Consider the following 16,525-nt stretch of genomic DNA (forward strand, 5'->3'; position numbering starts at 1 on the left):
TGAGAACTAGTGTCTGTAAATAGCCATGCCCAAGCAGGAAGCCTGTTCCAGTTGTGCATCCTGTATTTTAAACTGCAGTGATACCATAATTGTATCATCAAGCCTTCAAATAAGTTCTTTTTCTGTCAGCTGAGTCTGTCTATACTCTTCATTTCTTACACTGTATTAAGTGAAATGTGCGGTACTACTTTGCTAGGTAGCTTCAACGTGATTTAAAACTTGCTTTTATAGTAACTTCCTTCTCTCAGTATGGTGTTTACACTTGCTACAGGTAGCAAAACCTGGTAACAGCTTTCAGAAGTGAGCAACTCTCTCAATTTTTGAAGTGTAAGTTAATAGGACCTTTATTAAACTGGACCGAAGTGTATCTTTTTGAGGGAAGTATTTGTGTGACGTTGGAATTGTCTCTGCTGTTCTTGGGTATGTAGGACAAGTAGATGAGTAGAATACCAAATATAACAAAAAAGCTTAATGAACGTTATTTTTGCAGTAGCAGTAAGTCCAAAGTTATTAAAGACCTCCTCAATATTAGTACCTTTTCCACCTTTTTCCTTCAGATGACCTATGGCCATAGGCTTGATTGTCATAGGCTTTCCAATGTAAAAAAACATATGAGGCTTGAGTGATCTTTTCAGTATCCGCTCTCCTAGATATTGTATTAGACTGAAGCACTTTCTGCAAGTTTCATTGTGCCTGTCTTGAGTATCAAGGAAAATCACTATTTGGCAGGGTGTAAACTGTCTTCAGATGTGCTTCTGATAAAATAAAGAATGTCAAAGGGTGGGGCAGAAAGGGAGTGGAGAAAAAGGATTTAATACATACTCTGGGGATACTGCATGTTAAATATCCTTTTGTTACCTCAATATTACATATGGAGAACCATGTCTTTTTTTACATAATGAAGCCATATGTAAAAATATAGGTGTTAGAGCAGTAAGGAGGCTGCAAATGTAAACAGGCTGTAAAACTTGGAATGCTTGCAGACAGTGAAGTCTGTGAAATAGAAAATACAAAAAGTTGATAATCCTTGGTTTTTAAAAGGACAAAAGTCAGCACAAGTTATTTGAAAGCACCAAGAAAAATCTGAGAAATTGTGGGTGTTTGAGGAGAGCTTTGTTTAGTGTTATGAAAGGCATTGTTTTGGAATTGCATTAAAATACAAGACTCATCTGAGGATGTGTGGGGTGGTTTTTTTAATTATTATTTTGATGCATATGATCTGGTTTGATATAAACAGAGCCAAGGACTGCACAGTGACATACTTTGAAAACTGTTACATAGTCGATTAAAGAGCTAGTGACCTTAAATTGCTCTCTTTTCACAGACTATGGATTCTGAATCAAAGAACAGTTTCATAGGAAGCTTTCTTCACCCACCAGATAAGATGCTTCCTGCAGCCCTTGCTTATACAGAATCAAAGAAGTTGGCAGCTGTTAGTGGTGACAGGCCTTCTATCCCCAATAACCACGGTAAAGCAAAAATATGTCCTTAAAGTGGTCTTTTTAATTGTTCCATGTGAAATCTTGTGAGCAAAGATCCCTGTTCTGTTTTACTTAGTTCAATGACTTGCTGCGATTATCAGACTGACATTGAGACAGGATGTATATGTGTCCTGAGGGAGTAGTCTCCTTGAAGTCATACGTCTGGAATGGAAACTGCTGCAAGTCTTCTAACATCCTTATAAACTTTGGCTTTGAAAATTGTTTAACTTAAAATCATCAGACTTCCTCTAAAAGCAATGGAGAATGCTTCAAACTCAGCAGAAGCAGTTCATGACTTCAAATACAGCAATAAAAGATCACTAGTATGGCACACTGACTTGAAAATAGCTTTGTGTAGGGCTATTCAATTCCCCTTAGCTTAAAATCACTTATAAGGTTTTTGTATGGTATGATTCCTTGGGAGAACTTTTGTACAATGCAGACTCTCAGGCAAGTTAGCAGCATGAAAATCAGTCTGTATGAAACATGGGTCTGCCATGGTTGTCATGTGCCTGAATGGGTGATTACTTTCTGGAGCTCACAGAGCAAATGCTCAGTGGCTTAGCATATCTGGAGAGCACAGTGAATCACAAGGATGCCATGTTTGGATTTAGTACCATGGACAACTTTGCAATATTGCACAGACATAGCCACTGTGTGTGCATGTGATCAATGTTCTTCACCTGAAGAATCTGTGACTGGTTTGGGCTTTTTGGATTAAAATGTTCCATTTGATGTTATGTAGCTAAGTGTTAAAGTAAGGAAATATTTGGCATGCCAATGGAAAGATGGAAGAAGTGCTCCCACTTCATCTTTCCACTCTCTGGTATCTGCTTTTGGCTTCCTTTGTTTTGTTTTTTTTTTTATTTTATTCTAATGTGGCTGATGAGAGTTGTTATGGAGCTAGCAATATTTGCTGGGTATTCCTTTATCGAGAAAATTGGTCTAGTGAGACTATCAAGGCTTATAAAATGTCAGAAAAGAAGCTTGACTTGTTACAGAACATGTCTTAAACTTCCACAGGTGTGTATACTTTTTGGAGAGCTAGCAGACTTTTCCTTGTAGCTGAAATTGCAACTTTTTTTCTTTTGACATAACTTTGACACCTAATTTTGACATTTGAGACTAAAAGCAAAATCTTGCAGACTTGTTTCTATCGTTTAAAGAATCATCAAATACAAGAGACTAGACACTGAATCATTAGCTTTTTAAACAATAAAGTTTTTTAAATCTATCCTTTACCAAAATGTCCCTTTGTATCTTATTCCCCCCATCTGAGTCTTTTTTTTTTTTCTTTCCTATCTACACCAGTTGCATTACACCAAAACTTGTGACCTAACTTGGATATCTATGTTCATCCTTCTGTGTGAAGTCCCAGGGTTTGTTGTACTCAATTTGCCATGATTTCTTTGCACTTGCTACTATTTGGAGTGAAAACAGTTTCACTCATAGGACCTGTGCTTTATTACCTCGGTTATGCAGTAAACATGTCAATTTTCTCCCAGATAATGTTCTGCATGTATAAGTGTACTGCTGGGGAACATAGTTCATTTTGGGGGTGATCCTAGGAAGAAAATTTAGGTAGTATTTTGCTGTTTGAAGTGGGCTTTTTAAAATAATAATAATAGGACCTGTTACTTAAGATGGAACTGTTGCATTGTTTGCTAGCTGTGGTGGCAGCCCTGAAAACTCTTCAAGAAAAGATCCACCGTCTAGAGTTGGAGAAGTCACAGGCTGAAGATAATCTGTGCAGTCTCTCCATAGCAGCTGCTCAGTATAAGAAGGCCTTAGAGCGTGAATCCAACAAAAAGGACATAGCACATCAAGAACTGATGCAACAGAGGAAAGGTATTTCTCTTGAGCGATAAGGTGTGTAGCCACAGCAACTCCAAGACTGCATAATCCAGGGAGTGTTTATTTTGACAAACTGCTAATTAATACAACCCTCTTTTCTTTTTTGCTTCAGAACCGGGGAGGGGCAGGAGCCTGATAAATGTGAATCAAGTTGAGGTCTTGTTTTTACATATATTAACCCAGTATTGCATAACCCATAAAGCTATTTTAAAGAATAAGCAGATTTCAGGTAGTATGTCTAACTCTTACAATAAGCAAGCAGCTGCTTACATGTGTAACACTGCTAACTTGAGAAAAATTAAAAGGGAAGAAACCAGATTCTGTTTAGACGTCTGCTGATATAAATCAAAGTAACCACAGTACTCACACCTTTGGAATTCATATTAGGGACTAGCTCTGAAAAAAATATCTTGACTCTCATGTCTTATATATAAAACATATTTTAAGCACATGACTAACAAAACTTTTCTTGCCTGTTTTCAAGCTAGAGAATTCCTCAGTGAGATGACAGACTGGCTACATGTGTAGCTCCCATTGCTATACTGAACGTCTTTGTTTTTCTCTGTAGATGTAAGTGTGCAGTTAAATGCAGCACAATCTCGCTGCTCCCTGCTGGAGAAACAGCTGGATTACATGAGAAAAATGGCTTCCAGTGCGGAACTGGAAAAGAAAATGGTTTCAGAACAACAGGTGAAGCCTCTTAGCATTCTAACAAAGTCGTGATATAGTAAAGAAGTATAGAAATATCTAAGATCGGAACTTTTTTGTGGCAATCATTCTTACTCAGCTCTTCTCAGGGTGGCGGCAAACGGAAGCAATTTACTGTCTGACTGACTGATGACAACTGTTCGATGAATTGTTTGAAAAGACTCCCTGGGTGGAATTCTTAATGAGCAAAACCATGCTAAAACTTGCACATTTGGTAGACAAAAAGGCTGCTGGAAACTTGAATCTTGTCTGCCTGGTATTTTTCATCAGTTTGCAATTTAAAAAATATATAAGTTCAACTAGTTAAATACCTTTACCGTGGCGTGTTTGGTTTTTTTGCCATCTGAAACCATTTCAGTCAGCTGCCAACTCCATTCTTACTTACTTTTTTCCAGGCCCAGCTTCAGGAAGAGGAAGATCAGAACCGGTTAGAACTGCATGCAAAACTTGAAAAACTTGAAATGCTAGAAAAAGAATGTCTTAAACTTACTGCTACTCAGAGAATTGCAGAAGTAAGCATGCATGGAATGACAGTCTGAAAGTCCTTCATTCCATATAGTTTGTATGGTATACTGTTAATAGTACTAAGCTTTTCAAAAATTTCCTCTGTTAAAGCTAAGTTCATAAAACATACCTGACTGAATGCCACCTTGCGTTCATTTGCATGAGTCTTTTTTTCAGTCTGGGCTTTATAAATTCCTCCATCCTGTTGTATCCCAGATTATAATTGCAAGCTGCTTCAGACTTCTGATTCAGCATGTCAAACTAAAGTGTGACTAGTCATCCTTGTCTTCAAATTCAGGACAAGATCAAACGCTTAGAGGAAAAGCTTCATATAGAAGAGCATCAGCGTAAACTAATGCAAGACAAAACTGCTCAGGTAGACTGAAAAGATTTTATCATATTTTTATTACTGGAGGAAGCTAACTTTTCTGTCCAAAATACCATTTTTTAAATTACATTTAAACTCCACGTGCTTATTACCTGGGAAGAACTGGAATACTATGTAGGCCAGTTATAAACTCAATAGTAGAAAGCTTGCCAGGTGTGTTGCATATCTCAGTCAAGGAAGATTCTACTTCATTTTGTGATAATGGCACAGTTTATCAGTCTTAAAGTTGCTATAAGTGAGCTGTGTAGAGACTTAATTTCTAGAGAATTTGCAGCTAAATCAGGTGACTTTAACTTACAGTAACTAGAAAGTGGTCATATAAGAAACCTTATACCCGAAGTAGGGTTGCTTATTCTGTTTGTTCTTTTTGTTAAGATCTTCTGAAATCTGATATACTGGACTATACTTGGAAAAGTCTTTAATCAGTGATACTGTTACATTGTTCATTAAATGAGAGCTTGAATAATTCATTATTCTGTGAAACCATAGCCAGATTGTTGGGCCATCCGTCTGAGTGAGGAATATTTACGAAAGAAAGCAAAATCAAAGAAACCTTTTGTTAAACGGGCAAAGTAGCTCCAGGTATTCCAAACCTCCCTTCACTGAGAAATAGTAGCTATTTAGAAAGAGAGCAGTTGTGGTGGCATTCCCTTTGGGCAAGGTGATGGGGATGCAGAGCTGAAGAATAATATTGAAAGAACTTAGCCATAAACAAAGCTGACAGCTTAAATTAATTCGTCACTGCTGTCAGTTTTTATATCGCATCCAAGAGGCTTTCATCAGCCCAGGAAGTCTGAAATAACATCCAGATTGCAGCCCAGGTATCTGACCACCTCCAGAATCCAGCAGAGTGACACAGTTGAAAACTCACAGGTTTTTGGGTTTCTTGCTTAAACTGCTTGCTGCTGCAAAACAGAAAGACTAGTATGGAGATTTTATCTTCTGAGAAACATAGTAAGAAAGACTTTCCCAGAGCAAATAGTCTGACCTTAGCAGTATTATAAACATTTGCTCAAGAAACTACTTAAGTGTAGTAAACGGGGTCCTAAACTAGTATTAGTACCATCTTAGTTCAACTGCAGGATCGATTTAGGTCTGTTGGATCTGGTTTGGGAAATGCAGGATGTGGAGTGGTTCCCTTCCTTTTGATGACAGAAAAAACCAGAATAATCCCACGTTTGTGGTGGACCTCCAGTATTGTTTAGCCAAAACTGTCACACATGCCAAAACAAAGTCCTTGTCCTATGTTTAATTGGGAACAGCTATTATCCTGTTTATCATGGGTCTTGATGTAAAATTTGAACTACAGAGCAATCCAAGGATTGTCCCTCAGGTTTGACCTCAATCTTACACAGAGGGGCTCAGTTCTCTCTGCCCCCAGACAGTAAAATCCAAATGTTCATATTTTTGGGATTTTATTATCAGATCCCCAGCATGCAGCAGGATTGGCTTATCTCAGTTGCTGGTTGTCACAGTGGCAAAATACAGCTGCTGCAGCTGAATATGAAAATCAGGACTTCTGAGACAGAGTTGCAAGATCTGCCTGATACCCTGCCATCCTAGGAATCTGTTCTGTTTTTAAGCATAGATTCTGCCTTCCAAGCAGGACAGTTAATAGTGCCTTTAATTGGTTCTCATCCATGCATGAAGAGGGAATTAATTAGGCCATGTGATTTTGTGCTTCTAATATTACATTAGATTATTGTTTTCTTTTTTGCTTATTCTGACAGCTTCAAACAGGACTGGAGATAAACAGGATTTTGATGTCTTCAGTAACATCTCAAAGTGAACCTAAAAAGGAATATGGGAAGAAGAAACAAACTAAGAAGGTAACATGGAAGTTTTTATTAGCATACTGTTAGTGATAGCGACTGCCTCACACAGAGATGAGAATTTGTGGAAAATGGTGATGTAAGAGGCCCTTGATTTGTCTGCTGCACTTTACTCCATTTCTAAAGTGAAGAACAATACTCAATACCCCCCCTTTTTTTTTTTCTTTGGTAATTGAAACTCAGCTGGGGCTGGTAGCACCTCACTGGAAAACTTTCCCTTTACCAGCATGACAATAACTTCTGTTACAGTTTTACTGCCATCCTCCATGTCCTGTCTTAGCTGCCTTTCAGTTTATCTGGCAAAATTACTTTCCAAAGCCATTTTAAGTAGGCATCTTAAGATGTTGTATTTGGGGGGGATTGCTGAAATCAAGAAAATTCATTTTGCAACACGTTACAGGTCAGTCAAAATTTTGCAACTGTGGTTTTGCAAACTGAAGTGAGCAATGTTCAATTTCTTTAATGTCAACCTATTTGTCAATCTGGAAAAAAATCGACTTGTCTCAGCTGTTGGAAAGTCCTACTCCTTCCACATACAGAGGGAAATTATTTTTTTAAAATCAGAGGGAAACTGAGATGATGCATTTCTCTGGTTGTTTATTTTAATTTTACTTATTAAAAAAAAAAATAAAAGTTTGTGCTATTGGGTTAACACATTGAAATTTCTTGTCTTTTCCTGTCTTCCTTATGACAGAGAACTCCTACAGTGAAGAAAATGCACCTTTCACAATTACATATAAAGGCTGGTGAGCTACCTTTTGTGGCTGGGAAGGTGAGTGAAACCAAGTGCTTTTGCAAAATCAGCATCTACAGTTTGAATAAGTGTCTTTGCTGTAATTGTTAATCACTTCTGTAAACCACTTAATAATTCTGCTTTAAGTCTGTCAGTTCCAGCCATTCTGTTAGTGCAAACGTACAAAGCATGTTGCATACTATGAAGCATTTCAATCCATGTATCTCATCACGAAGCCAAGGAGGAGCTATGTCTGGGATTTCAGGACACAGCGCACTTTCAAAATCTGTATCCTCTTGTTCCACATCACCTACTGCCACCAGAAGTCTTTCGGAGCTTATGTTGGCCATGCAAGATGAGCTGGGCCAAATGAGCTTGTGAGTATTCATCCCTGGTGTTATGGGGAAAAATTACTTCAGTGGTAGACCTGGGAAGCTACAGCTGTGCTGTAGTCAAACCTAGTCTGTTTTAAGTGTAGGTCTACTTGTTGACAGAATGGCCTGAGCAGGCCTGACTTCAAAAAATTATTTCTCTCCTGGTGTTTAGCTGATATTGTGAGCAAACAACATACGCCTCAGCTGGGTTTTTCTGCTTCCACATCCTGTACTTAACTGCTACTGAAGCTGCAACAAATGAAAAATCTTTCTGGCCTGTGCTTTTTAGACATTTTAAACGTATTCTGAGGTCTACAGAGTAGACCAAGAGTGATCTCCTTGAGAAAGGTGCAAAGGTGGTATTAAAGTTGAGTAAGCCTGCAGAATGCAGTCACTCTGGGTGGTAGAATAGGTAAGTACAGCAGTGGCAGGAATAGTCCTGTCACAACATCCAGCCAATGACTTTTTCCTCACTCTTTCTATGTTCTCTCCATACATGCATACCTGATGGGTCTTTGTGCTGAGACAGTCTGGCGTTCATTCCTTTTCCTTGTTGATAGCAGGAGAACTTGCCAGTCCTGTAAGAGGGTTGTGCAAGAGGACAGTGTCCTGCCAGAAAATGGGCAGGGTGTGGAAGAAGCTAACGCATTAGATGGGAGTGTATGTATCTTTCTAGCCACACAAGCAAATGTGGATTACAACTTGTCCTGTTCTTAGGCATCTTCCCATTAATGCAAGCTTGTAGAATTGTGGGCCAAAACTATGTAGCTGGTCATAGTAGACATGTCAACATGATGAGCTGTGGTTTGAACAGAGGAGGATGTGTTGGTTAAACCAGTTAGGATGTTGACACTGGTTTGAAATCCTTGATGTGGCAAGATCTAAAATGGCAACCAATCTCTTCTTCAAAAAGCTTTGGCTTACTCATGGAAATTCAGGGACGGGCTTTTTTTTTTCTTTTTAAATAGCAACAACTAGTTGCTTCAATTAAGCTGTCAAGGAGCAGCAGTTACTCACAAGTCAGAAAACAAGCCATGACCTTTGTAAAGAGATTATTTATCTAAGAGTAGCTCTCTGTTTTTGACTAGTTCTGATATCTAGGTATCAAGTAGATCTACACAATTTCTTTTAATTAAGCTGATTAATTTGATTAACCAGCACACCTCACTGCAAATCTTTTCCAGTAGAGTATTTTAATTGGAATTATCTGTCAGAAAAAACCTATAAATTAAATATACTAATTTAATCAATACTTTTCAGTATTATATTAAGCTTTCAAATCTGCGCTGAATTGGGCAAGAATTAAAAATACCATGCTGCATAGCTGCTGTTCACTTTCCAAATTCTCGTTTTGCACACTATACACATGTGGTTGTTATGACTGTGACAAGGGGGAGGAATAAGATGTACATCAGCTACAAATTTGGAATGAGAAAATCAGACCAACTGAAAAAACCTTTTCTTTTCTAGTGTGAACATATTCCAGATTAATGCATATTGTGTGAGGCAGTAAATAATGCTATAATTGTTGTACTCTGGACGAAACAGCTAGCACTTCCTGCAATGCATTGAAAGTATTGGAAAAAATCTTAGAAACTATATTGTGAATACTTAGTGTGCCATTCTTGTCTTTAATAGTGAACATCAAGAACTTCTGAAGCAAATACGGGAGGCTCAAGACTCCAGAGTTCGTGAAGACCTAGAATGGGAGCTGGATTGCCTTGTAAAACAAATGGAGAATAAAGAAGAACAAATATCCAAGCTGAAAGAGCATCAGGCTACTGTAAGAATAAGATGTAAACTCTAGCTAGTAACGCTCTGTTTGAAGGCTGCCACAACTCTGCCTCCTGTTGTCATTAACTAGAATGTCACTGAAATGCTTAAGCCAGGGCTGGTAGCTCAGTGTTGTACCTCCAATTCCTTCATTTCATCCAGAAAAATGCTTACAGCTGGCAGCTATGTATCTAGGAAAGTGCAAAAACTTCCTTCCTGGTGGCAGTTCTGCAATATAGAGCTGAATTGCTCAGGCTGTCACTTCTGCTCCCTGCATTAAGACAAATTGTTGGAATTTCATTCCTTTGTGTCCTGTCCTTATGGGGAATGAGAAGGAAGCTATATTTCCAGTACAGATAGGATTAAATGTTTTACTTAAATATTGAAGCTTTTTATTAACCAAATAGTCTGTTGACCACAGCTTCTCCAAAGTCATAGCCAGGTTTGTTAAACCCATAACCCATATGCATTCTCTCAGAATTTGTTTTAGAGCCATAGATGACAGCTTTTCATACATGCCCAATAAAATCACTCTTCTATAGGTTAACAACTTAACCCTTTTGTAGCAATGTGGTTTGGAATATATGATAAAAAAATGCAACCCATAGTTCTGTCTGATAGTTTTCTGTTCTTCATCCTATGTTTCAGGATAAACAGACTCACCTAAGAACTTCACTTAGACAGGAAACAAAACAAAACTGTATGAGACCTTATGAAAGGGGGAGGTGGTAGTGAATTTAAATCTGACCAGTTTTATTCACATTCATTCTTTGATAGATTTTACTCACTCAAACCTTTTATTGTGTGTGTCATTGCAAGCACAGAGGTGCTTATGTCAAAGTAGAATTGTCAGAATTGCATGTAAGCAATATGGACAAAGGACATTGTTGAGTCCTCATAGCCTCTCTTGGCAATGTCAACTGTATCTTGGATAAATCTCATGTATTCTTGAGAAGCCAACAATTATGGTATTATTCCTTGCCTCAGAATCTTGCTGACTTAATCCTCCAGGAACCTTAGACAGTGGAAAACAACTGCACCTTTGTTTCTTCCTTTATGGCTACAGTCTGCCTTCATTTTGGGATGATGAGGAGACGAATATCACATACAATGTGGTGCAACCTTGTTGTCATCCCTTCTTATTATCAGGGTGTGGATCTCCTGGCACGTCATCTGTGCTCTGGTACAGCCTTATCAGAGCACACGCCTTAGGGTCATAATCTAATAGCACATTCTTCATGTCTGTCTGCTTGATTACTGTCCATCATGCCCTGGTTAGCAATACAGGCCACTCCTGTCACCCTTGGCCTATGTAATTTTTTCTGGTGCAGTTGCACAGAGACAATTCTATTTGTGTTTTGTACAGACCTGTCTTAATATTTCCAATGCATATTTCTGCTTTTAGAACCTGTCACACTAAAAATGCTGTAGTCATCTCTGTGTTTCACAGTTAATAATATGTTCTAGAATGCAATTAAAGTTAATTATTTTTAGAAATTGACTTAAAGCCTAAATTGGCATATGGAATGCTTCCAGCCTAATTTTATCTTTGGGAGTGACCTTTTCATGCCAAGTGCAAGTCAAGACATTATTTGACATTTCAAAAAACATTCCTTAGCAATTTATTTCGTTTTCCTGTTTTTTACGAGGCTTCAAAGTAAACTGCTTAAATGCAGTAACCAGTAATAAACAGGATACATTTTACAGGTTTGTTGGTTGTTTTTTGTTAATGGTAAAAGACCATTGCAAATATAAATTGATAACATATTCTATCCCTCTCAAGCAAACATTTTTACTATAGGCAGTTATTGAGTGCGGGTGAGGTCAGCTTTCTGTAATGCTTTCTGTTACGGAGCAACAACTGTGTACAAGATGAGTAGATTTTAACTTTTTTTATGTCCCTTAGATATCTTTAGTTTGGAGTTTGGTAGAAGTCCAGTAAGCTCTCCAGCTGTAGGTCTTCTGAGTATGTAACATTCTAATCAGTAATCTTTCTTCCTAGGTGCAGAAATTAAAGAAAAAAAATCAGAAATTGAAGCAAGGGGCAGCTCACGTGAAACTAAAGCGTGGTGGCCAAAACGAAGCAAAGGAGATTGCAGTCACTGTAAGGGAAAGTATGTCTAAATCTTGTCCCGGGCACAAACGCAGAAGCTCTCTTCAGCTGCTAAAAAATGTGCAGAAGCTTCAGTCGGCACTGAAAAAAGATGATATCGTGTGGGAACAATAGTTACTGTGTTAAGAAATTTTTGAAGTTGTCTTATAGCTAGTAAATTTTAAATTTCACGAAATACTAAACTGCCTACTCCCTAGTAGGTCAGTTTGTTCACCTCAGAATTAACTTTCATGTAGGGTAGCTATAATTCAACTACACTGACTGTAACAAAGTGTTTTAATGGATTAATGAAATGCTTACTTGTTAACTTGTCAAATAAAATTTTATACATTTTATACACTTAAAATAGTATGCAATCTTTGGTGCCTCATTCCCACTGCTGCTAAGGAGATACTTAAAGCTCATGTTTCCACAATTACTTGGGCTAGTGCTTCTGTTAAAATAAAACCAGTGACTTTCCTTTTCACTAATAACTGAAGATTCAGATCATTACAAATGAGGCAGAGGAAGAGGTATTGTCTCTTATTTATATAAATTTTAATTATTAATGTTGTTACTCTATAAGCTTTATTGACAGTGTGAGGGACAGCTAGGGATTGGAAGCACAACCCATGACTTGGTTAAACCGTGACAATGTGAGAGCGTTCTTGATAAGTGCAGGGAAGGGGCTGCTACCAAAAACCTGGGTCTTCTCATCAACAGAACGTGCATCTAGCACAGTATAAAATAATTGAGCTGTTATAAAGGAGACCTTGAATTGCATATCAGTATGCTGTGGAATTTGTGATCTCTTCTACCAGAGCTGTACAGTTTTCATGTGTACAGCAGTTTTCCATACCCATACAAATGCAAGATGGGTCCTTACGCAATGGTGAGTCTGCTCTTTTCCAAACCCCGCTAGATACATATGGTAAAAGACTTAACAGTGACAGTAACAGTTCTGCTGCAGGTCTCTGATATAAAGAGAACGCAGTGTTTTCTCAAGCCCCTGTGCAGGTAAGAATGAAAATTGTAGGCATGCTCTGTTTTCAAGTGTTTTGAATAAAAGCTAGTAATGATATATGGTCCTAATGGAAAGGATTTGCATCAGTAAGCTTTGTTCTGCCACCTTCAAGACAAAGGATTAGGAAAAATTTCAGACAATTAATTTAAATGTAGAATAGATTGTTATGATCTTTGACAGGAGTTGTGCATGTGAGCTTTTAGGGGTGATGGGGGAGTTTATAGGCCCTAAACATCTTTATCAGGACTGTGGAAGACTGATTTGTTCAGCTAATTTTCAGAGATGGATTTCCTCTACTTTGTTAAACTGTATAGACATCCATCTTACTTATGGATTACCTCTGGCTTAGAAAAGCAAGTTGTATGCTTCAAAACACTTAGACTGTACTAAACGTGGTATTTTCCTGGTGTAGATAGCATTTCTGGGGTGGGTTTATGCATTTCTGGACACTGGAATTGCTGACAGCAGAGGCAAAAAACAAGTAAGTATTTCTGCTATTAACATTTTCAGATTGTAGGTATTCTGCTGCCACAAGATAAGCCTTTGCTATTCCTAGGAATAGTTAAATAATCTCTGAAGCTCACTACCCAAGAGAGCGAGCAAGAAGGGCCATACCAAGCCCTAAGGAGCCTAAAGCATTATATTTCATCTGGAGGTCCAGCCCTAGACAAAAGTCATCAGATGTTGGATTGAGAGAGAAAATTGCCAGCAATTTGCCCCAAGTGCTTAAAACCAGATAGAACAGCTTTGTGCGGGGGCAGGAGTCAGAGTAAGAAATGCCCTGGCCTTGCAGCTGGGGGCCGAGAGGCCTGGAGCTTGGGGCAGCTCCTGCAGCTTGGGGTTGCTACAGGGACAGCTGGGCCTGTCTGAGCAGGGGACTGACACATCAGTCACCTGCTCCCTCTGTGCCTTGACACAATATTTTTGTTGACTATAGAAACCTGGGTAGAGGCGGGGAATTTGGTGCCGGAACTGGGGAAGGAGAGGCCCAGCTCCTCTCTTGGACAAGGGACTGCTGTGGAGGCCAGCAGCTTTGGGTTGGTCAACCAGGTACTGGAGGGCGCAGCACTTATACCGAAGGAAGCATTGAATAGTCAGTCTTCAAAATGTGTGTGCTGACAGGGGCTGGGCAGTCCCAGAATAAAACTGCTGTGTTTGCCTTTCTGTGGGGCGAGTGGCTGGAAGGAGAGGGAGAAGGCTGGCCCTGGTCCTATCGGCAGCCGGGCATTGTGCATCTCTGCCTGCTTGAGAAGGGCATGGGGAGCTGGAGAGGCTGTCTTGCTCAGAGCCAGGAGCTGGGATTTGAGAGGGGAGAATGCAAACTTCCATTAGTTGACCAGGGTACATCGCTTGTATTTCAACTGGGAAGATTTCATTGTCTTTTAATAATTATGCTGCCTTTTTTTTTTTTTTCTGGAGCTTTTATTTCTCTAAGGCATGTGTTTTCACACACTAAAGCAAAGCAGCTGCACTTCAGCATGGGCTGAGAGAGTCAAACGAGATACAAAGGCAGAGTATCCCAAACAAGCTTTCTTGCTTGAAGAAATGCGTAAAATTTGTTTTCGGATTGTATCTCAGTGTGAAGGGTGGAGTAGGAGATCAACTTATGTATTTATTTATTGGCATATTCACAGTTTGAGGCAATTGTCAACCACATAAGGCAAGTGTTCAAAGAAATATGCAGCAAAGAATAACTCTGCAGAGCCCACAGCAGTGAAGTTGAGCTTGTGCACAAGTGTTGGCAAGATTCAGCTCCGTGAGAACTGGGCACGCAGATCGCAGGGAGTTTTGCTGGGGTCTGAATGCCTCATGTCTTACGGTCCAAAAACGTTCTGGCCTGGAACTCCATAAACTTACATTTGGAGAAAGCACAGTGGTCAGAGCAGGCTTCTTCACAAGAACAATATGTTTTGGCTTAATAAGTGCTTGCTCTACTCTTTTGCAGATTCTTGTTTTGATTTATACCTTGCATGTTTTCGTTTGTCTTCTCAAATGAAACTGTTTTTTGTTTTGGTTTTGGGTTTTTTTTAATGAATGTTTTTAACCTAGCTATAAGGAGCAGCAGGCAAAACCACGCAGTGATCCAAAAAAAGACTAATTGGTTTATTTACTCAAAATCTGAGTTCTTTTAAGCTGAGTTATGCAAAATTGCCACAACAGATTTTGTTAGTATTTGGATCTAGGGTCATATTTCGTGGCTAGACATTAAGAAAATTGGACAAAAAATGTAGGTCAAACAGTATAATTAAAAATACAGACAAGCAAATTGTATCATACAATAGTTCACTTTCCTGCTGCTAATGAAATATGCTAGCACAAATTAATGGCTGGTTACTCAAGCCTTCTGGAAAGATTTTGTCCGAGTACAAAAGGCATTCAGTTTGAGCATGTGTGTTAGAATCTTCTAACCAGCAAAGCTGGAGGTTGGACATAGCTGTAAACCCAGTGCGTTCTGGGAATAGAAGCTGGCAAAAACACTCGAAGCAAAATAATCAGGGTAGGATCTCACTGGGACTTGGATACTGGCTAACGTAACTAAGTGCAGATGTTTATGTGGACTGAAAGACATTCCCAGAATAAGAATACTGTACAAACACACAATGATTTTTATAGCAGAAAAAAATAAGGAAGTGAGGATAATAGAACATATGCTCCTATTTCTGATGAAGCATTTTCTGTTTTCCTTGGCTTGCCTGTACTGAAGTGGGCAAGGCCGCCTCTTCTGCATCCCCTGCTGGGGCCTGTTGAAGCTTCTGCAAGTGGCTTGAGTTGTGGCTCTGGTACTTACCTGAAGGTCTCCATGAGCTCCCTGTGTGGGTCCCATAATCTCTTCCATCAGCAGAGACAAACAAGCGTTTCTGGAAGTGTTACCCTAAAGTAACAGCTGAAACAGATCAGATGAATCTTATCCCAAATGCCTGGTTCTCTCTGCTGACTATGAAGGGAGTCTGGGGTGAGTGGTGAGCTTAAATGAAGATAGTTATACTGTACGCAGAGTTTGGCCAGATAAATTCTGATTAAATGTGGAGCTCTTTTCTCTGATTTCTGGGGATCCTGAGTTAGCTCTTCAAAGTCTTCAGAAATACTGGCTGTGTTCTGGGCTGCTGATGACCTGGGAATCCTGTGCAGTGCATTCAACCATTTTTCCTCCTGTTTTCAGGTTTTCTTCTCATGCGTTGGTCTAAACGTGGATGCCTGTCCTGAGAACATGCTTACCTTAACTTCCCTGTCATGAGTGGTCTCACTGATCTGAAACTAGGAAATTAAAGTCTTAGTGCTGTGTGGTTCAGGAAGACACAGACTACTATAGGATTTTATTCTGCTGATACTTATGATGACTTCTTTTTGCAAGCTCAATTTATTTATGGACAGCTTTACTATTTTGCCAAAAGTTTTGCTTTATACCCGGAAATGGTAATTTATAATCCCACTGCATCACTCTGCTACCCTAACTTCACTTCCATGTTCTCAAAAAGCGGCGCTAAGTAATTGCCATTAGTTTTACAGCCATATCTGAGTTATTTTAATCTTAACTCCACTGCCTGCATAGGGGCATCATTTCTCTTGGTTCTTTGTTATTTATATAGCTGAAGAACTTCTTGCTCTTTATTTTGTTATGTTGTTAATTTAGCTGGTATTTCTTGCTTTAGTTCTGGGCTTCCCAGCCCTCTGATTTTTATTTGTTTTTAATTTCCTGTTGTTCTCTGCCAGCTCTTGATGGCTTTTTTATCAGCTCCACTATCCTTGCTTCCAGCCTTTTTC

At 39.0% G+C, this 16,525-nt stretch overlaps 1 protein-coding gene across 1 annotated transcript; it reads left to right on the forward strand.

The window, feature by feature from the left end:
* Window positions 1-1,327: 1,327 nt before the first annotated feature.
* On the forward strand, window positions 1,328-11,874 carry CEP57L1 (centrosomal protein 57 like 1; the record flags this gene model as incomplete). The annotated part of the gene is made up of 10 exons (XM_080342735.1): window positions 1,328-1,469; window positions 3,150-3,329; window positions 3,904-4,025; window positions 4,439-4,555; window positions 4,846-4,923; window positions 6,666-6,764; window positions 7,462-7,539; window positions 7,648-7,877; window positions 9,513-9,657; window positions 11,650-11,874. The coding sequence occupies 10 exons, from the start codon at window positions 1,328-1,330 to the stop codon at window positions 11,872-11,874; spliced, it is 1,416 nt and encodes a 471-aa protein (XP_080198861.1).
* Between the last annotated feature and the right edge of the window lie 4,651 nt (window positions 11,875-16,525).

Source organism: Nesoenas mayeri (assembly GCF_963082525.1).
Source record: "Nesoenas mayeri genome assembly, chromosome: 3".
In the NCBI taxonomy this organism is placed as follows: Eukaryota; Metazoa; Chordata; class Aves; order Columbiformes; family Columbidae; genus Nesoenas; species Nesoenas mayeri.